The sequence below is a fragment of the Meleagris gallopavo genome, chromosome 2, assembly GCF_905368555.1.
Source record: "Meleagris gallopavo chromosome 2, MGAL_WU_HG_1.1, whole genome shotgun sequence".
In the NCBI taxonomy this organism is placed as follows: domain Eukaryota; kingdom Metazoa; phylum Chordata; class Aves; order Galliformes; family Phasianidae; genus Meleagris; species Meleagris gallopavo.
Window position 1 is genome coordinate 65,713,944 of NC_139405.1, and position 22,307 is coordinate 65,736,250.

Consider the following 22,307-nt stretch of genomic DNA (forward strand, 5'->3'; position numbering starts at 1 on the left):
ATCACAGTGGTTTCGATAAAAAGTTATGGTAGGCTCTTGTGTTTTGAAATAGGAGGGGAAGAGGGCTTTTCAATGAGTCTGGTTAGGAGAAGTTGGATTTACTTGACTTTTGGACAGATTTATTTCCGTGTAGGAGGAGAAAAAATAGTTTTACATGGTGCAGTGCAGTTGTATACAAAAAGCAAACAGCAAAAACCATCAGATTTTAGTCTGGGCAGATGTTTTAGGTTCCTGTAGTTCTACTTGCTGAAGCTCGCAGTCTCAGAGACTGTCTCTGATAAAAACCGAAGTTTGACTTCTTGCGTTCTGCCCAGGTTTAGCTGGATTTTGCAGTCCAGGGTTCCCCGAACATGGGCTTGGTGTAATGCTTCTACCCCTGGGCTGTAGCCATAGGTGTATTTTCTGAAATGGTGCATTCTGTGAGACTAGAAGCAAAGTACTAGATTCAATTTTAAAGCTGTAGTATCAGCAGTAAATCTTTGTCTCTTGGAGTTATTGAAAGATGGGGCATACGGAACCTACATACCCAAGTGAACCTGATGTTGCTTTGGATGCTCTTTTACATCTATGGATATAAAAATATTTGCCTTCAGTGACTGAAATCTGAGAGTTAGGTTTTGCTGCTGGGAGCATGTTTGTTTTATTTAGGATCATGATGTATTTTGAAGCACGAAGCATCATTACCTAGGACAGAACAGTTGTGTGAGATTATATTTCAATAGGTATTGTATGCATTTGTAGTTTTGTTCTTCATAAATGTAGGCTAATTCATTTTTGCTATTGTCTGTTGGTTTGCTTTTCTTTTTTTTTTTTTTGTTTTTTGTTTGTTTGTTTGTTTGTTTCCTCTAGATAGGAACTATTTCCCAGAGGCTACTGCTTCTCTGCAGTAATGACTGCTATGGTCATGTCTTTAATGCAGCTGCAAAGTGTTGGGGAATAAGTGGTTTATATGTTTATGTATTGTAACTAATATGACAGGTTCAAAATGACTTCATGTGATTTAGCACTACATTAATGCTAAAACTTTCCTTTAAAACTACATTTTATTTTTACTTTGAAAGTAGTAATGCTGCTTTTGGTGGTTTGTAGGGCTTCTGTAAAGAGTAATTTTGAATTCTATACATCTACAAAGCAAATGTATTAGGTGTTTTCATGGTCTACTTGTATGTATATTGTCTTCATGCTGACTTTAAAAATCTATACAACTTTGGATGCTGCTTGAATACAGAGTTACTCTGCATCTTGATGAGCAAGTGCCAAAACTCTTAAAGAAAACCTGAGAAACTTCAGAATGAGAAAACTCATTCCAAAGTCAAATAATGTCTTGTCTGTCAGAGAGTGACTAATGTCTTAGCTTCTACGAATGTGAATCACAGCTATGATTTGGTTGCAGAAAAGCAGTGTAATTCTGAAGAGCTGGATATTATTTATTCTTTGGAGCATTGTTAGTTCTGGACTGCTCCAAACTGATGACCTCAAAGGGAAGGAAAAGATGTGAAGGGGTACAGAAAGGACCTCTAAGGAAAGCCTGAAAGAGCAAGGACTTGCTTTAAACAGGAAAAAAAAAAAGGTAGGTTACAAGAGGCGTGCACTTAAACTTGTCCAACTGAAGAGGAATTTTTTTTTTTTTTTTTTGGAAGTGCATAATGACCAATTGTTCTGTAGGCCCACTGCAAGTGGGACAAGAAGTAACTGCTTTAATTTTCAGGCAAGATATTAGGAAAATATTTTAACTTTCCAGCTGGGTAAGCAAAAGAAAGGCTCACAGAAAAAGTGTGAAGTTTGTCGAGACATAACAGCAAAGGTTTTAGTTGTACAGCAAAGCACAGAGGTAGAGCTGAGTCAGTCTCCTAAGGTCATCTCCACATTTACCTGCCTGCCAGATTGCTTCCCCAATTGCAGAGCAGAATGTGATTATCCAAACTGGAATTTAGCCTGAACAACCGCCTAATGTCAATATAATAAAAAGAGGTAATGGGACTTTTAAGACCGTAAGTGGTCATTGCTCTGGCTTAATCCCTCGCTAGAGAGACCAGACTCCACAATAATTGTCCTGTGCTGATTGAGTAGCCCCAGAGGAAGGAACATTACTCAACAACTTCTTTCCTCTAGTGCCTGGAGATCTCTTACCAAAGATAAACTGACTCGAAGTTGCTCAGATTGAGAGATTAGCATGAAGTAGCAGTTTATAGTTTCAGGCCATTAGTGCCTGGGGAACAGCTACAAGAGCCTTGGTTTTTGTTAGCTGTTGAGGCTAATGGCACAAGTTGGGACAGGTTATTGTGTTTGGAAGAAAATAACAAATTTTTATTGATAACAGTTTTCAACAGCTGACACATGTTGGGAGTGCCAGCCAGCTGCTGCTGTGTGGAGGCAACTGAGGGCCCCCAAGGTAGCCAAGCATGGACATCCTTCCCAAAGTCATCAGAAAAGAGCAACGCTTCTGCTTTTTCAGCTGCAGATGAAGTGTGTTTATAGTAGGCCATAAAGAGGAGATGGTCATTTTATTTCTGATCATGATGTCACTTGTGAGGTAGAGGATCACAAGAATAACCTCGATTCCTACATGTCTAGAAGATTTGCCCTCCATGAATTTTTGAGAAGCTGCTGGGGAATTTCTTCTTTCAGAAAGTCATTAAAGCTTTATGAGATTTAATTATATCCAACAATACAGATTTCTTTCAAATACTTACTCAATATCTTCTTTCTTCTGTAAAGAGAATGACTTTTCCTAGATAGCTGTTTCACAGAAAAGATGGATTTTTTTTTTTTAACTTAAATTAATTTCACTGTTTAAGGACATAACCCAAAGATGGAGGTAGCAATTTCTCCTGCTGATTTCTTGTTACAGAAGTGGCTGTTCAGACAGTTGCTCCAGTTTTTTCTTCAGCCAAGCATAACGTATGGGCCTAATGCAGAAAGTGAAACCATCGTGACCATGGTAGCGAGTGTAGGAAGGAAACAATACTGACTCAATCCCACTTGCTGTTCTTAGCTCAAACTGTTGATCTGGGCTGCTGTCTAGGAGGCAGAAAAGTGGTAGCTGGGACAAGTAGAAACCTTCCAGGAAGTCTCAAGATTGTTCCTATATGTTGCTGACCTTTAGCTGCTGGGTTTTCTTTGTTTTCTTTTTTCCTTCTAATGAGAAGAGTCTTTAATCTGGAGCTTGTGAGGGTTTCATCCCTCACAGTGTGTTGTCAACTCATGTCTACATTATCTGCCCAGGCAGGCCATTAGCAGAGCTGGACATGGTGGGTGCTCACGTGCTACATGTCTCTTTTAAGCCACTTTTGCTGAACTGCAGGTCAGTTCTGGTTGAAGTTCAGCTAGTGGATGTTTGTTGTGAAACCAGAGCAAGGCTCAGCAGACCGTGATGGGGGCTGTGGTACAGAAAAATCCAAAGGTGGTGAAGAGTAAAACCCTACAACAGCTTTGGCTGTTGTAGACCACGCTGTCCTTTTCCTGCTGCCTTAGAAAACCACAATGGTGAGGGCCTCATTGACTCCCACTAGTTTTCAGCCATGTAAGAGGGTCAGTGGTGGGCTCAGCGTCTCTACTGAACCTCCATTGATGTAAGTGATGAAGTGTAGGACCTGGGGCTGTCTTGTGTTCCAGTGATACCAGTAGGTGACAGTGATGGCTGTCACTCCCAGCGCAGCCTAGATAGAAGTCTTAACTCATAGATGATAAGTCTGTGCAAACCACCACTAAGCTTCATGGCACCTACAGCGTGCCTCTCTTATCCCTTGTTCTAATGTTAACTTGGAAATCTGTTTGTCTTGGAGAGCTGCTCAGCAATCCAGAGCTGTGTGCAGTGCATGTGAGTCACTGAACCAACCTGAGTGTTTTTGTAGCTGGTAGAAACACAGCAAGGTACTTTTGTGTATGTTGAAACATTGTCCAGCATCATTCCAGTCAATGGAAATCTAAAATCAAATGCAGTTCAATTCATTGGAACAGCTAAAAAGGGGGGAAAAAATAAAGATTTGTAGATTTTTATTTTTTATTTTCTATTTTTTATTGTGGTAAAGTATGTATGTGCTGGAACCTGTTACGTTGCATTACTCACTCTGGTGTTGTTGGTGTTTATGTTCCTGTATACAGAAGTGACAGGGTGACAGGCTGTCCTGGTTTGAGTAAACAGACTTTGGAGTGTAATGGAAACTGTGTGCAAATCAACTGAAGCCCTGGGTGGCACAAGCAGGTGCTGTGATTTTGAGTTCACTCTTGTGATAATACCATGTCCACAGCGGGAGATGACTGCAACATTTCCAGCTGCTTATGCAGTTGTGAATGGAAGATGTTGGCTCCTATGAAATGGACATGTATATTCCTCTCACCTGATCTCTTTCTGTCCTGTCTCTGTCAGCCTTTCTACCAGATCTGCTGGCTTGGGCTCCAGCTGATGTTTGCTCAGAAACCCTGTCATTGGGGTTGATGGGGTGGCCATGGGTGACTGCTGACCTCACAGAGTGCAGGTCACAAATCCTGGACCTGAAAGCTCTCTGGCTCTGCAGGAGCATCTTGAGATATATATATATATTTTTTTCTGTTGGGTTTTTATTTTTTCTGATGTTTAAGAACTATTCCTATAATTTATGTCCTCCATGACACATCTGTAAATACAATAAATAAACCTTGTCTTGTGTCTTTGTGTAATGATGAATGTAGTAGTTCCAGCAACTGCTACCATGTGTACAGAAGTCTCTTTTATTACTGTTCTTTTCCCCATATGTTCTGCAGATGGGAAGAAAGTGGCTTTGCAGTGCTCTTTGAAATTTGGTAGCAGAGAGAGCTGTCTTGTTTATACAAAACCCAAACCTGAGAGACCCTTGGGAGGATCCATCTGCCTTAGATTTAGATGCAAAATCTCTTGTTTTATATACTTGTTGAGGAAAGGTTAAACAAACTCTTGGTTAGCTAAGGGAGCTGCTCACATTTGCTTTGGATTCCACCTTCTGGTAGATTTCATGCAATGTCCTGGGTTGAAAAGGACCACAATGATCATCTAGCTTCAACCCCCCTTCAACCACCAGACCAGGCTGCTCAGTGCCACATCCAGCCTGGCCTTGAATACCTCTGGGGATGGGGCATCCACAACCTCCTTGGGCAACCTGTTCCGGTGTGTCACCACCCTCTGTGTGGAAAAACTTCCTCCTAATATTTAACCTAAACCTCCCGTCTCAGTTTAAAACCATTCCCCTTTGTCCTATGGCCATTTACCATTGTAAACAGTAGTTCTCCCTCCAGTTTATATGCTCCTTTCAAAATATTGGAAGGCCACAATGAAGTCTCCCCAGAGCCTTCTCTTCTCCAATCTAAACAAGCCCAGTTACCTCAACCTTTCCTCACAGGAGAGGTGCTCCAACCCTCTGATCATCTTCATGGCCCTCCTCTGGACCCACTCTAAGAGCTCCAAGTCCTTCCTGTACATGGGGCCCCAGGTCTGGACACAGTACTCCAGCTGGGGCCTCACAAGAGCTGAGTAGAGGGGGACAATCACCTCCCTCTCCCTGCTGGCCACCCCTTTTTTAATGCAGCCCAGAACACAGTTGGCCTTCTGGGCTGCAAGCACACACTGCTGGCTCATGTCCAGCTTCTTGTCCACCAGGATCCCTAAGTCCTTTTCTGCAGGGCTGCTCTCAAAAGTTTCTTCCCCAAGTTGGTATAAATACCTGGGATTGCTCCAGCCCAAGTCCAGCACCTTGCACTTGGCTTTATTGAAGCTCATTATGTTCTCATGGGCTCAAGATCTGAGGTACAGCTTTAGATGTGTTGCTGTTAATCTATCTGGAAATGACAAAATCCTGGATGGTTTCTAGAACTGATCTTGTGGCTCCTGCTGACTAAAGAAATGGAACGTTCTGCCCTTCTTGAGGTATGAAAAAGCCTGCAGAGCTTCTCAAGATAGGGCCTTTGATGAGCTAGCTAGGCAACATATCTCTTAGGGATATCCCTCAAATGAGGGATGCTCAATGTTCTTAGGATGGATTTTGATGAGATAAAAAGACATGTGCTTTTTGTTTTGTTTTGTTTTGTTTTGTTTTGTTTGCTTTGTGACAGACTGGGAAAAATTAACCTAGACAGAAATTAAGCAAAGAAGAATGTGTTGATGACTTAGTGGGGATAGAAGTGGCTGGGAAATGGGTGCAGTTGAAACTATGTTATAGCCATGAACACAGACATCTTAGCATCAGATCACTTGCTGCTTTAACCTCCTTCTGGCCCTGTCTGTTCCCAGCCCTCTTCTTCATTCTTGTCAGGGCTTGCTAAGCCAAATAATTAACCGTGAGCTTGAAAGCTGGTGAGCTTTATTTAGCATCCTCTTTCATATTTTACAAAGTGACAGTATTTGAAATGCTAGGGGGAGGAGATGGCAATGTCTACTGATACAGCATGTAATTTTAAATATTATTTGCCACTTGAAGGCCTAAAATGATAAGAATCAGTTGAGATGCTTCCTGCAGAGTTAGCAGCACTTGTGGTGGATAGAGACCTAAAAAAAAAAAAAAAAAGCCACAAAGAAATGATAAACTAAGTTAGTTCTGATGTGTCTCAGTTTGGACTTTGCTCGTTTATGTTCTGCAGCACTGGAAATTTCAAAGACAGTGAACTTTGTTTCATCTTGAATAGGGCAAAGTAGTAGTCTCTTGTTCATTTTCCTTCACTCTTTTGAGAAAATTAAACAAGAAGCAATTATGTGTCAATTGGCTGCTGCTGAGCTGATATGTTTCTCCTTAGTTAGATGTCTTGATTAACGGTTTGATCTTGTAATTGTTATTCATTATGAAATCCATGGGAATTCTGGGTACATCAGGAGTTCATGCTCAAACTGCATAGCTGATTAGTGCTATGGTCTGTGTAGTGTTTAGAATTGGTGATAAGACATTGGAAAATGTCCTTCGCTGAAAAGAATGGTGCATATTTGCCCAAGCGCGTCTTCTGTGAGTTTATAGCATCTGGGTCTATGCCTACTTATTTTGAACAAAGAATATTTTAAAATTATGCGCTTTGAAAGAAGCTTGATTTCCTTCTTATAAATTGAGAAATAAATGTGAAATCTTAAATTTAAACCCTTAGCAACCTGTAAGCCTGTTCTCATTCCTTTTGTAGGTAGAGAGAACTGGTTGCCCAATGTGTGGCCTTGCTTTCTTTGAAAGACTTTTATGCAGACTGCTCTCCGTTGTCTGGAACTGTAATCACATTAAAAACAAGCAAGAGAATATCTAAAGCTAGTGTGCATTTCAAACTAGTGAGCTCCATTATCTTGTTCTATTAACTAATACACGCATAAAATAAGAAGCTGTTGAAGACAGAATTGAAGTTAGGCTGTTAGTCTTCCCTGGCTGCCCAGCAAAACCCAGTATGATCAAGTGAACAGGTTGTCTGTTGGGGGACAGAAGCTCTTAGGTCCCTGTCATATCTGTCTGTCTGCCTCTTCTAAGGTTTTATGCTGTGAAATCTAAATGCCTGCAGAAGTCCTGCAACCTTTTAGTTTACCTGCTTGTAAGAATTAATGTTTACTTACTTTATTGTAATACATACGTCCAATCCCAGCTAGTTCCCTCTCCTTCTCCCTAGGCACAGAAGATCCTTGCTACCAGTAGGAGTGGGTCCTATATTTTGCTTATGACCGTGGTGTCTCTCATATTTTATAACTGAAATTGAGGGCTGCATTCAGAGCTATACAGATCTACTGATCTTCCACTGCTACCACAGGCTGGTGGTGGAGGAATTTTCTGATGCTCTGAATTGCTCTTTAGGCTGGGACGTGAGTGGATCACTTCCTTTTAGACATTTGCACTCCAGTTGGAAGAGGGAGAAAGCTGTGCAAGTGTGAAACACTCTTATTCCTGTGGAAGCATTTTTACTTTAAATCACTTTTTTTTTTTTTTTGGCCAGTCCTTAGCCTCGGGCAAAGCCTGCTGAAGCCAGTGCATAGGCTGCTAGAGACATCCCAATCTTTACGTCATGCTGGAATTTGCACAAAATAAACTCAGCTTATCTGGCTGGCTGAATATTTACTGATAAAGTCTGTTTGTTGTGGGCGGTGTTTTGAATATTGAGATGAAGCCAGCTTAAGGGAAAATAGCTTTTTTTTTCTTCTCCTCTGCTGTATGGTTTATGACACCTCTCATATTTTCTCAACCAAAGAACTTCCTTTAAAGCGGTTAAGCATATGATTGAAACCCCCAGTCTTGACTCTGCTTAGCAGAAGTCTGAATATGACAAGCAGTGGCCAGTGATTGCTGTATCTGTTCCTGGCTGTCCTTATCCTTAAGTGCTGGCACATAGGCACTGCAGATAATTCACTTGATTAACTATTAGGCTGCTTAAGCAGTTTTGAGAATTTGCCTCCATAAATTTCAGGCTGTTGTAGCTCCTGGTGTCATCTCCATCAGATGAGTTACCACGCTGGAATTCTGCTGCCTGATTTATTAGTTGTTTGTTGTTTTTTTTTTTTTTTCCCCCACCATAACAACAAAGTCCCAATTGCTATGCTATGTAAGGAATACATTAGATGCAGCAATTCTTGAATTTGTGGGTGCCTACAAAATGACTTTTCGGCTGGTGCTCTGGAAGCTTTCTGTCAGCTGTGGGCCTGCTCCCTGCATCCTGCAGTTGTGCAGCCAGAGCCTGGGTCTACCATTAGGTTTACAGAGGGCTGGCAAGCTGCTTCCCAACACCTGTGTCCTGCTGAAGCCAGGGATTCAAGCTGAATTCAGCAAACCATTAGTCACTCAGTCCTCAATTCATCCAGCCCTGCCTTGTTACTTTTGGAAAGGCCTCTTTACTTTCCTGAAGCCATGTTCTAATTCTTCGAGCAGTATAAATTCTATTACTTAATGTTGGTGCCAAGCATCTTTTTTTTTTCCTTTTTTTCTTTCTTTCCTTGATATGTGCTTTTCATATGAGGTGCTTGTTTTGGTGGGAAAGGCCCAAAGTTAAAAGCAGAGCCTGAGAGAGCATGGAGTTGGGCTGTACCCTGGGGCATACGTTGCCTTGGTATGCTATGGGAGATGAAGGCCTTGCCAGGCCTGGGGCATTTGCAGAACACAGAAGTTGTACTTTGAGTACAAGCTTTAGTCCTGGGAAGTGAGCACTGCAGGTGGGCTGTCAAGCCAAGCCATGGGGTGACACTCAGAGCTGCCTGTGGACTCTGCCACCAGCAAGCAGAGTTAGCAGCACCCTGTAGGAGGGGATAGTGCCCAGAAGGTGAGGGAAAGCCAGGCGCGTAGTAGGGGATCCCTCTTTGGTATAATAAAAAACACACCCAACCTGGCACACGAACACCTCTGGGTATTAAAATTCTTCACGCACAAGTTGTGTCAAAACCTCATTTAAATTTAAGACATCTCCTTATTAATGCAGAAAGCGCTTCTGTCACATTGCCATTTTCCATCAGCAGGATTTAATTTCATAAGTGGCCTTGCTGCAGGGGAGAACCTGCCTCTATTAATTAGATTGCTTGCTCATCGTGGCACAAGACTTCTGTTCCTCAGCTTGATTTTCCATGGTCAAATCTCAGGATAATGCACATCAGTTTGATGGCGCTGGGGCCGGTCTGTGGGTTGGACTCTTTATGTGGTCATCTTGTTGCACAGCACACAGCTGGTACCAACAGGGAACAGAGCAATTCCTCTGTGACTGGCTACTGAGACAGCTGTGTGCCTGCCTGTAGTGTTGTCAGAGATGCCTCTGCTTTAGATAAACTCCAAAAAGTGTAAAAGAAATGAAGATAGAAATAGGGAATTAGAAAGATTTTTCTTTATGAATTCTTTGCAGTTCATTGTGGAGCTCTTGCAGTTCTTGAAAATTTCACTGTTGGAATGGAAATTGTCAATTTCAGTAGCTGCAGAATCAGATGCCAGCTGTGCTTGCTTGCAGCACTCACGATGCCTCATGCTTCAGGTGAGATTTCTATAGAACGGTTTCCTTGGTGAAAAGCTCTGGTTTAAGAAAGCCAAACTGCAAAGAAAAATAGAAAATACTAATTAAAAAAAAATACTTTAGAAATGCAGCTGTGCTAGAAATTCACTCAACCTTAAATGTAAGTCAGTCACTTTGGAAGCCTGTATTTTAAATTGTAGCTTACTGAACCTGTGCTAAACCAACTACTTCTACATTAATGATATAGAGTAGTATATTTATGCAGTTGTACGTCCTGTAAACCTTGAATATAATGCTGATTACCATTCAATGAAAGGAGAACTTTGCCAAGGGTCTCTCTGAAGGAGGTCTGTGCTGAGGCTGAGACACACTTGTTCTTTCCTATGGACACCTCTGCTTTGAGCTGGAGTTTTTTCACTTGTGTCACATCTTGCTGCCCCAAATGTAAGACATTTGGAGCTATTCAGACTTACTGAAGAAAAAAGTGAAACGAAGCATGAGGTCAGATTTGCAACTAAAGAGTGGACACAGCCCTATAAGGTAAAAGGCTGTAGAATTTTTTTGTATGTGTATGAGGGTCTGATCTGGGCTTCCTCATCTCTGATGTTAAATGTCTATGGTGTGGGTTCATCTCAGCCAGTCCTCTATACTGCTTTTGCAGTTAATGGACTATACTGCTTTTGCAGTTAATGGAAAGAAATGGAGGTTTCCAGTGTGTGATTCATCTTTCTTATTTTAGACATCTACTCTGTAGTGAGATGAATCACTCCCCTAAAGAGCCTATCTGCCTCATCTGTCCTGTCAAATAACAGCTTTCCAGCTGACCATGGGAGTGTGATCCCAGGTTGTCCTCGCAATGTGAGTGTTCTTTCACTCCTGGCTCTCCCCTGGATTCAACCAGCTAATTGCCTCCAAGAATGTGGGAGTTCTTCAGGGATCATTCGCTGCTACAAGAGCTACACTGCTGTTAGCGTGAGGAGCAGTGTACCAAGTTTGGCTGCCCTCCCCTTCAGCTGCCCTCCCACACATCTCAGCAGGTTTTGCTTTGCTGGGTACGTATCTCCTGCAAATGCTGACATGTGCCATACAGCCAGCATGCACTGCTGGTTGCCACACAGAGCTTTCACTGCTCAAGGAACACTTGAATTGAAAACACCAAAACCCATAAAATTGTATGCTCAGGTGCTCAGAGAGAGCCTGAAGAAGATGCCCCAACCCAGTCAATCATGTCTAGAGGCAGTCTTCTGTAGCTTTCAGGAATGTGATCCACTAAATGTGTGTTTGCTTTGTAATTATCTGACACTTTGCAATTTGAATCCTTGCTTCTTAAGAGAATTAAAAAAAAAAAAAAACCTGCAAAATTTCACCCAGGAGCAAAAATTGTTCAGCTTATCCTTCCAAAAGTGGCAAGCATAGTGATTTGCAAGGTAAAGCCAGAACAGCTAGAGATGTATGGAGAAGTGTATGTCATTTGTTTCTATGGCTGGCAAATATTTATGGTTATTAATAGCGTTTATTGCCATGAGTGCTTTTCATTCATATTTGGTTCTGCCTCAGATTTAAAAAAACATATATTGTTGCTGTCTAGTCAGGGGGTTTTATATTTTTCCCTCATTTAAGACACCAGCGTATGTATTGACAAGTCTTTTCTTTCTTCATTGAAAGCATCAGACTTCTTGGCAGGGCTTGTAAACATGGCTGGTATTTTAATATATTGCTAAATAGGAAGGAATCTTAAAGAAGGGAAAAATTAGTTACTGACCTTAAAATAATAATAAAACCAAGATAAAATTCCTGATTAATTCCCTTTTAAATTCAAGCGGAAGGGAAGGGAAAGAGTGGACTTAGAATTTCTGGACTGAAACTGTACAATTGATCTGGGAAAAATTTCATTATTTACATTACTGTGTTCAAGTTAATGCTAGAAAAGCAAGAAATTTTGACAACCTAAAGTTCTACACCTGGAAGTTTGTGGTCCCTTTGCACGTGCTGATTTAAACTTTTCATCATAAATTTGCAATTATTTTAGGACAAGTGATACTGTATATATGCTACAGGTCATTGAGGGATTATCAGATGAATGCTGCAATGGCTGATAAGGGAGAAAAGTGTGGAAATAAATGGTCTGCAGGGAAAAGTCACCACTGATTTTGGCCAGATTGGTCAAAGGGAAATATCAGTCCATATGTGTGAAATAAGTGGGAAAAAAAAAAATCAGACCTCCAAATGGATCTTTAGTTTTCTTAACAAAGCAACGGCATTGACTTAATGTTATTTCTCTTCTCATGAAAATGTAAGCATCGCTCTGGGTAAAATCTTTTAGATATCCATTATACATAAGGGAATGAGAAAGTTGGTGTCCCATATTGCTTGTGGTAAAGTCTGAAGACTGATTTTTTTATTACAGTGTTAACTTCAGGTAATGTGCTTATAAATGAAACAACGTATGTATAGAGAAGCTTCAGGATATTTAGGAGGATATTTTTAAGGATATTGTAACTTTTCAGGAATAAACTTATTCTTCCCAAAGCAACTGGTTCAGAGAGGTCGAGTACCTTTTGTTTGTGGAGTTCAAGGAGCAAATGCTGTGGAAGAGGCTGAAAATCGGCTGAAAATCCATCAAGAAGGGTTACAGGTGGAACAGGGAGCTTCAGGAGGGCATTTGGTTAGCCCTGAGCATGGCCACACTGCATTGTCAGTGTCAGCAGGTTGCCCCCTGCAGGAGACCTGTTTCAAGAGGTGTGCTCTGTTTTCATCCCCGTCCACCATTCTGGATCTTATTGTAATGTAATGACTGAACTGCTTGGTGTGGGTGTTCAGCAGGTGTCAGAGCAGATCTCTCAGATGTATTCATTAACGAATGGAAATGGATTTCTTCATTGCAAGAAGCCAGGGACCAAGGGGGGCATTTGGAAGCTATCCAAAAGCATTGCCATGTGTTCTAATAAGTCACAGAAGTAGCATTTGTGTGGTGTTCCTAACTGTAAAGAGGTTGATTTTTATTTTTATTTATTTATTTTTGTGTGTGTGTGTGTGTGTGTGTGTGTGTGTGTGGTGTGTGTGTAACTGACTTAATAAGCCACTGGGCTTTTTATCTCCCTTTTTGTGTGTTTATTGGTAAGTTTTAGAAACCTACCATTGGGAAGGCAATTTGTCATTTTAAAATTTTAAGCAGCTGAGAGTAAGCCATGGTGTTTCTCTGATACTACACTCATTAGAAAAAGAACCTCACTCGTGATTAATTAAAAGGTTTTGTTTTTTTTCCTTCTCTGTTCTCACACTGGCTGCCCTGTAATTCTGCAACCTACTGAGATACTTCTCATACAAATAGATTGTGGAACAACTGGGCTCAGATGTTTAGGTGTCTGGGGTTTCTTTTGCTTGAAAATGATTGTCAGCCTTCATTTTCTTTTCAGCTTTCAAGCCTGTTGAAACAGCAGCATTTCTGTCATTGCAAGCGTTATTCAGCCGTGCGCACTGTGACTCATTCTGAAAGATTACACACTTCTGCTTCCCAAGTGTGCACCTATCCTCCTGCTGTGCTAGTTGCTTGCAGGCTGCTGTCTGAAAGCAGTGTCTCTGAGTACATGCTGCTGCAGAGCTTTTTGGCTGCTTGGCATTTGGCATGGTGCTGTGTAGGATGTAGGAGCCCCTGGCTATTGCAGGCAGCAGGCTTCAGGGTGGGAGATGCTACTTCTGTCTATTTCTGGAAAAAAAAAAATTATTAAATATCCTTTTCAACATCTCTTTACAGCAAAACATAACAATACAAAAAATAAAGAGCTCACCCTGAAGGAACAATAAACCTCATACAGACCTCCTGGCTGCCATTGGCTCCAGCCTGTTTACTTAGGCTGAAAAAATACCAGTTTATAGTATCTGCTCAAGGCAAACTCCATCTGGTCTGATGGCCCTCTTTTATCATTTTTCTTTTGTGTGTTCCTCTCTGGTGTCTGAAGGTCCTTTCTGTCACCACCCAGGCTCATGGTTCCCAATAGGGCTGACTGCTGCCTTCCCTCCAGTGCTGCCCACCAGCCATGGTCTTGGGCTGAGCTCCTCACCTCTGCCATTTGACTCCATTCAGACCAGTGATTTGTTATTTCCTTTTTTTTTCCAGAGCTTCTTTGGAAGTAAGGTCCCATGGGAACCCTCAATTTTTATTTATTTTTTTCTCCGAAGGGCCGCGGTTTGAAGGGCCCTCTGGGTCCATCTGGTCATCCCCTGCTCAAGTAGAGACACTCAGAGCAGAATGCCCAGGCCCACGTTTAGGTGGCTTAGCTTGTAGTTTATTGAATGTTAGAATAAATTTTATGGGGGGGGAAAAAAAACACCCATCCTGTTCATTAAGGAAGCTCAGTTAATCACAACTGAGTAAAGGAAAGCCTGACACTACCTGCCCAGCCATAGCAGTGAGCTATCACACCCAAGGATGAAGAATTGTGAGAAATCAATCTTAATGCAGTACAACTTAATACTGCACTTGTATTTCTGACTACATGAGGGCAAAAGGTAACATGCCTCTACTTCCTAGCACAACAAAAGCAGGCAGAATTTGGAGAAGATACTCCAAATGAAGTAGATGGGAGTGAGGGCCCTATTGCTATGAGAGCACATGCCTGGAAGACCTTTTCTTTTCCGCTTTGAGAGGGAAGTGTTGTTTCATACAGTGACAAGGTCCCCAAGGTTCAGAGCTGATGGGCCTCATGGGGTGTACTGAGACCATCCACTACAACTAGTTCTTGTTGTGAAAATGAGGAGTTGTAGGGCTAAAGGGAGCCACACTGGCATTTTTCTGGGAAAACAAAGAATTCTGGTGTACTTTGTCAGTCAAGTGTGGGGTACGAAGAAGTCTTTTCTCAAAAAATGTGAGAAGCTTTCTTTTTGTAAGAGTCTAGATTTTGAAAAAGGAAAGAGATTGGTGGGGTTTCTTTTGGTGATTAGCTTTATGGTACAAACCTTGCTTTCAGTGGACAGAGAGATGAGATAGATGCAAAATACAAGGGAGAATTTCACTCTTTTTAGATGTCCTGCTAGAGGATTTAGATACTCAGAGTTTTGTTTCCTTTGTTCGTTTATATAAACCAGTACTTGCCTGGGTGTCCAGAATTGTGCCAACACTTGTGTTTTGATAAAGAGCCGTTTTTTCTCTGAATTAACTATGTCTGCTTTTGATTGTGATAAATCATACTTGGGTGCTCTTTCACAGTACTTCATATGCTACTTTATTCTGGAATAACTTTTGAGCGCAGACAAGCCCGTAGGAAACTTTTTATTTGAAATGAAATCTCCTTAATTTGTTAGCTCTTGCATTTTATGCTTGTACTAAGAGATTAATACTATTCCTTTAAGGTATTTGTTTTATTTTATTTATGTATTTATTTTTGCTTTGCAGACTGCAAGGTGGCACATTGAACTGCAGCCATGGGCAAGTCCAACTCCTTCCTTGAACTATGAAGCCTTGAGGTTCCTGAAGTACATTAGCACTTCTCAAGTAGGTTTTTATTTCAGTTCTGTCTGATACAATCTGTTCCTTCACAGATAAGGAATTAAGCTCGCACCAGATTCTTTTTGCAATTGCTTTTGGATATGAAATTTATTTCTAAAGTTGTTCAACTTCACAGTAATGGTCAACATGAATGTAAAGGTCAAAACACAGGATAGAAAGTATCCATACGAGTTCTTTGTAGAAACATCACTTCTGCACAACAACACATGTGATACGTGAATTTATTTCCTATAATAAAAGCAGAAAAAGTACTGGAAGGCCACATTTCTCACAGAGTGGTTGCTTTAGTAATTATATTCAGTAATTAGCCCTTGAATGCAAATTTAACCACACGAGCAGCAAAAAGCCTCAGGTCACTGAAATGTCATTCATAAGAGAATTTCTTTGTCAGTGCAATGCTTTCAAAGCTGAGACAGTAAACGCACCTGAAACATGTCTGAAAATATTCTGCTCCACCCACAATTAGTACCTAGGAGGGTAGCAGAGCAATGTCTTACCCTCCAGCTTCTGATACCCCTGGCAAAATGGTCAGAAACATGAAGAGGACATCTCTGCCTGGCACTGAGAGGACCAGGGACAAGAAAACACAGCAAGAGACCTGCGTAGAGCTTCTTGTTTTACAGTGCAGAAGTTCAGGCTGAGGAGGCATATTAAGCTGAAAACAGCCCTCGTCTCATTGACTTAATAAACAGTGGCAGATGCTGCTAAATTCCACTAGTTGGGGCAAAACCTACAAGGACTTCAGTTAGCAGAGAATTTATTGATTCTGACACAGTAATCAAGAACTTTCATTCCCAGAGTAACTGACCCTGGGGACAAGAGTAAGTGAAAACAAAAAATAAAAAAAAGAGAAACGCTTGTTTCTGACCTGGCAGATGTTGCAGGATTAACAGCTGAAGGGGTAGCACCATGGCTGATAGGAACATTTCTGGAAAGGGGATCCCACTTGCATAGATGAGCAGAGGCGCTTGTTATCTTTGCTTGCTTATCAAGCGTCAGCTAATTACTCTGCTGAAGTTCAGGTTCCTGCCATAGCACAGAGCAGCTGACATCAGGAGATGCCATGCCAGCAAGTCAAGGTGTGACCACAGGAAGCTTTTTACTGCCAGTGTCTGGTGACCAGACAAACCACCTTACATGTGCTGTTATTTGTGTGATAGTTGTGAGTGGGAGCTGAGAACAGGACACAGCTCCGTGCTGCAGCATCTGTAAATCACATAGCAGATGGCTGATGGTCCTAAAGATAGGGTTCAGGTCTTTTGATTTTAGTTTTCATTTTAATATCAAGAGCTGTTAAAATTGCTCCAAGTTCTGAGTGCTGAAATTGCTCATGAGTCAATTAAGTGGCAGCATCGCAGGATCTTTTATTTCTCCATAGAGAGCACATTATTCTTCCATGTCTTGAAATTAATGCTTGTTGTCACAGTGCTGTTTGTTCTTCAGTTGTTATGTGACTGAAGGGAAATGAGTAGTGGGGCACAGTGCAAATCATCACTTAAAATTTAGTAAATCCTGAGAGCAGCATGAGTAGGTGCTTTATTAGCTTTTATGAATTTTCCATGAGAGTTAGGAGCTAAACTGAATTAGAGAGGTGATGATGCAGCTTGCAGTTCTGTGAATGTAATGCTCCAGATAATGATATGTCAGAGCTTAAGCATCTTTAAAAAATCAGAGCTTTATTTACTTATTATGAAACACATGATGGAGATTGCCTACCATAGCAAAGGCTGGATTTCAGCTGTTGTTCTTACCCCTGCTCTTGTCTCTGCTGTCATAATTTCCACTTTTTTTCTTGTTTGTTTGTTTATTTTTGTTTGGCTGTCTGACAGTGCTACCTCCCATCACTGCAGGCACAGTTAGTGCTGGGTTCAGAGAACAATTTCTGTGAGTCGTGATGGCCTGGCTGGGCTCCTGCAGACTCAGTATCCCTTTTCCTTTTGCAGTACTTTCATTCTGACTTGAGACTCTTGAAGCATAAGCCAGCAGAGTGCAGAAACATGTTACGATTCCTCAGCTTAGTTAAGCACTTGCTAAAATCCCTTTGGTATTGGATAGGGGCTGTTGCAGGGTCATGGTTAAATCTTTTTGGGAGATCCAGGACCCTGCAGGTGTAGTGTACAGCATACATTGCAGTGACACTTCAGTCTGTGATTACAGTGTTGAATTGTGACAGGATTTCAACGTGATTCAGAATGCAGAACCCGCAAAACGGTTTGAAAGGGAAAAAAAACAACAAAAAACAACATTTTAATGCCATAATAACGTCTTGTCAGGAAAACTGATTTCAGGGCATCATACTAATGCTTAATTATTTGCTTTTTAAACTGCGTTGCTCTTTGGGGGATTATGTAAGCCTTGAATTTCACCAAGCAGAACAGACAAATAAGGAAAAAAAAGTGTTCGAGTTTCCATAGCTGTGCATCAGATTGACAAGCAGATTTAAACAAAACTTCTCTCCACTCTTCACCCAGAAGGCAAATTAAAAAATCAAAGGGTGAACGTTAAGATGAAACATTCTTTGATTTCAACAGATTTCATGTGAGCACATGAACCTGAGCAGCCTGAGGGGCAACTCTGAAGCCATGAAGAGGCCCTGGTCAGTCTGTCTTGATGAGAGGTTTAGCCTCATCCACCGGCTCAGAAACAAGCAGTGCCGTCTCTATTCCCTGGGGTAAGTGCTCCATTTAACAGACAGCGGATCTTTCCGTGATGCATTCTAGCGTCAAAAAGCTTTATAAATGCAGCACAGGTTGCGGCAAAGCTGTTAAAATACTGGCTTTGTTTGGGTGTGTTTATTGTGTGCTGATGCGCTTCTGTAAAGTCTTTTGAGGGAGAAACCTTTCTGCAGCAGTCTTCATTTTCCTTCACTTTTCTGTCTGTACTGCACAGTAGGAAACCAAATTGCCTAATGGCGAGTAGCAAGTGGTAGTTCCAGCAGAAGAAGATGGAAATTAGTGAGATAACCTGAGAAGCGTACAGCATCTTTCCTGAGCAGAAGTGACTTGCATAATTGCCAGGTACTTCAGCAGCATTACTTAAAAAACTTCATTAACTACTTCTGCGATGAAACTGTATGTTTCCATATGAGAGTGTGTTTGCTGAGCGCTTCAGGGGTGATGTGTGCCAAAGTGATAATAATGAAAGCAGTCGTTGGCTTTATTTTAAAATGTTTCTAGTGTGGATGTTGTTTACAGCACTTGAGATTGAAGTCATCACTCTTGACAGAACTGCAGCCTATTTCCCTGTCATTAATACCTCTTCCTCCTGGAAGGATGAAGGAGTTGGTCAGGCCTCTGGCACTTTGCATTGTGCTCACGTGCACCAGGAGGGCCATCAGCAGGACCTGTGGCCACAGTACTGCTGCTCCACACAACTTTACTGTCCTGTGAGCCAGCTTTATTTTGGGGAGTGCTGAAAGACTTCATCTCCCTTGAGCCAGCACAGGCTGAGTTTATACTGAGCTATGAGAGTCAGTGCGTTAGAGAGTGTGGAGCTCTCAGCTCTTGTTCAGCTATACCTGTTGAATACTGCTGCAGCAGATAACAATGCCACACCCCTTAGGTTGAATCCTGTCTACAGAGAGCAAACTCCTCTTGAGGAATTACTTTCTGAGTGTTTTTTATAGAACCATAGAATCATAGAATTACTCAGGTTGGGAGGGACCTCAAGGATCATCAACCGCAGCCTAGCCATAGTACCCTAACTCTAACAACCCTCTGCTAAATCATATCTCCGAGCACCACATCCAAACAGCTCTTAAACACATCCAGGGATGGTGACTCAACCACCTCCCTGGGGAGCCTATTCCAATGTTTAACCACCCTTTCTGTAAAGAAGTGTTTCCTAACGTCCAACCTAAACTTACCTTGGCGCAACTTGAGGCCATTTCCCCTCGTCTTGTCACCATTTCAATATAGGTTTACATGAGTTGTTTTTTTTTCTTTTTTTTTTTTTCTTTCTCAGTTTTTCCCATTGCTGTGAAAGTGTTATCTCACACTTAGGTCCAGATTATACCTGCTCAGCTGCAGTATTGGCACATTGCCTCAGGCTCCTTTTGGTTTTGTGCAGGGAGAGGGGTATTTGGTTGGAAAATCAGGTAAGCTGAGCAACCTTCTGGAGGCAGCTGTAGCTTTCCTTTGAGTATAGGGGAAGTCTAATGTGACTGCTGACTTTTAATGTCTTGGCAAAGTACCCGTTGTTCAGTGGAATTAACTTGAAGGGTAACATCTACATTACGTGCTCATTAATGTTGGACCTGAGCTCTGGTGCTAACGTGCCTTTATTGATATTTAGCCAGACACAAAGCAGAGTTGATTTAATCTGTTCTGGAAAATGTAGGTTTGACAGAAAGCTGACCAGCAATAAGATAAGTTGCTGATGATTGTGAACAAACCTGAGCTAGTGAGTATATTCCAATATTTCATGTGGAGCTGCTCTTGATACAGTACAGGGAGCCCCAGTGCCAGACTTTCTGTAGCAATGGCGCATTAGGCTTAGCAGAGATTGAAACTGATGCTGTCTCTCCCATAAATCACCAGGTACACACGTGCAGTAAATAACCAGCTGTGATGTCTCTCATGAAGCAGCTAAAAAGTAAAGAAGAAATATTTGGGCTTAAGGAGGAGCAGTTTTTCAATCTTCAAATTCTCTCTACAGCTTTTGGAGCTTGTTACTGCATGAGTGTTCTGTCAGACTCGCTTCCTTTAGCTTTATGACAGGCAGAAAAATAATTTTGTTCTGAGCAAGACAAAAATGCCCTTTAAATATTTTTGTTATCTCATACACTTCATAAAGAGCAAATGGGGAGCAGCTGCTTTCAACAAAGAACTTCTTAGCAGAAGGAATGGATGGAGGACAAATGTGAAAGTTCAGCGTGAGTGTGACTGGGAATCCTGAATTAAATCCATAAATCATTAGAAATTGAAGAAAACTTGCTGCCTAGACGTTGCCTTCGTGTATGCAGTTGAGAAGGTTGCTTGTGAATGGGAGTGAGCAGCGTCTGTGATTTCTAGAGGTTTTTTTCAAATGAGCATTAGTGGCTTCCACTACTGGAAGGCAGCAGTGTTTGTGCTTGGGGGCACAGTTTCCTGGTGTGATATGTAATTGCAGTGTGCATTAGTGAGCTGTAGTTATTAGTGCTAAATCTGCTTAGATTAAGCTAAGTCTGGTACAAACATAACAGGCAGGCATTGGAGCTGCCTGATATAAATGAATAGGATATCAGAAACGTAGCCGTTGAGGTTTAAAGAGTCTTACTGCAGTGCCACTTGAAACCTATTTTAAGAGGCTCTTAATGTGTAGGGGCTTTAGAATCCAGGCAGGGGATGCTTCTTTTTATTATGAGCTGCAGAACGTGGTTATATATCTGTCTTTGAAGGAAAGAAAAAAAGAGACAAAACAGTAAGACCACAAAGGGAAAGCTGGACCCTAATGTAGATGCTCTTATGCCTCTGTCCTGTGGTCCCTTTGGGACCTGGAGTACCCCATGGGAACTGGCTGTGGGAACACAAGCGTGCTCCTCTCGCATGGGCCCATCTGCAGGATGCATTTTCTGCTGCTTTTAAGGCTCACCTTCTCCCCTGCTGCAAGGTCAGTCTGCAATCCTTGTCTCTGGAGATGAGTTTTGTCTTCTGTTTTGCAGGAAGAACAGGTTCGTGTCCCTAGTGTTTTTGATTTATGTTACTGGAGAGAGCAGCTGGTTCCTCCTGATGGCCTCTCTGTTCTTCTGTGACATTTCTTAAGGTCGTCTTCTTTTATTTATTTATCTTTTTCAAGTAACAGAAAGTCTTCCTTAGGAAGCCTCATTTGTTTACTTCTCCCGTGCTGTGTTCTCACTTGGTGAGATAACACATGAGCCTTGCATTTTTCAAATCTTCTGAAGATGACTGACCTTATTTTGTCTTACAAACATTTGTGATTGATTAGATCTCTCTTCAGGCATAAATTTGATCTGTTGCCAGAGTGTCAGATGATATACCAGCACTTTCTTCACCCTCAACTATTATTTGTTCTGTTTTGCACCACTTTGCAGTCCACGTGTGAATAACAGTCTGCTCAAAGGCAGCCTGAGGTCTGCCTGCATCGGAAGCATCTGGCCCTCTGGATTGCACCAGCTGCAACTGTTAGAAGTGTGTCACAGATGCATGTGTCCATGGGTTGGTGCTAGGCTCATCGCTCTAATGCTGTATTTGTCCCAAACAATTTGCATTTTGTTCATTTGCAGCCAGCTTTTCATTCCAGAGGGATTACACTGGTCTTCATTCATCTGTGTCCCTTCTGTAGAATGCTGTATGCAAACAAACATGCCAATTCACTTGGTTAACTTTGGAACTTTTTTTCCTGATGTATTTTGAATGTATTAGAAGAGAACTGCTCTCTTTCTCTCCTACACATCTGTATAGGCTGGAATCATGTGAAATACGATTGTTCTTAAAAGTATGTTGTGCTGTTCTTGCAGTTTTTATATCCTTCTGCTTGCCCAGGACTCCTACAGAGAAAATGGTTCAGTGGAGAAGCTTTTGGGGCAGTGTTGTCCTGGTCTTGGTCAATGGTAAAGCAGGTGTGATGCCAGATTAGTAACTTCCAAATCATATCTGCTTCGCAACTTTGTTTCAGGAGTTGGGTTCATTTTAGTATAGCAAAATACCATCTATGCAAAACATTTAGTGCTGGCTTCGTGTCATATCCTAGCAGAGTGTGAGGTAAAATTTATCACATTTTATATATTGATGCAATTAGCCAGAATTATTTCAGATTCAAATATTTTTTAAGATAAATGCTTAAGTATAATTGTCTAGCAGATCACAGAGGCAGCACATTGAAAAATACTGCCCTGCAGTGGTTTGTTTCTGGTGGGTAAAGGCCATGCTATCACTATGGAGTGGATATTCTCCATTAGTATGACTGGTTG

At 41.5% G+C, this 22,307-nt stretch overlaps 1 protein-coding gene across 2 annotated transcripts in view; it reads left to right on the forward strand.

The window, feature by feature from the left end:
- METTL24 (methyltransferase like 24) overlaps positions 1 to 22,307 on the forward strand; it is a 76,633-nt gene that overhangs the window by 2,832 nt on the left and 51,494 nt on the right. For both annotated transcript variants that reach the window (XM_085217488.1, XM_085217487.1), the window contains exons 2-3: positions 15,284 to 15,382; positions 17,929 to 18,068. In XM_085217488.1, the coding sequence (XP_085073614.1) occupies positions 15,284 to 15,382; positions 17,929 to 18,068 (239 nt within the window). The remainder of the gene's footprint in view (positions 1 to 15,283; positions 15,383 to 17,928; positions 18,069 to 22,307) is intronic.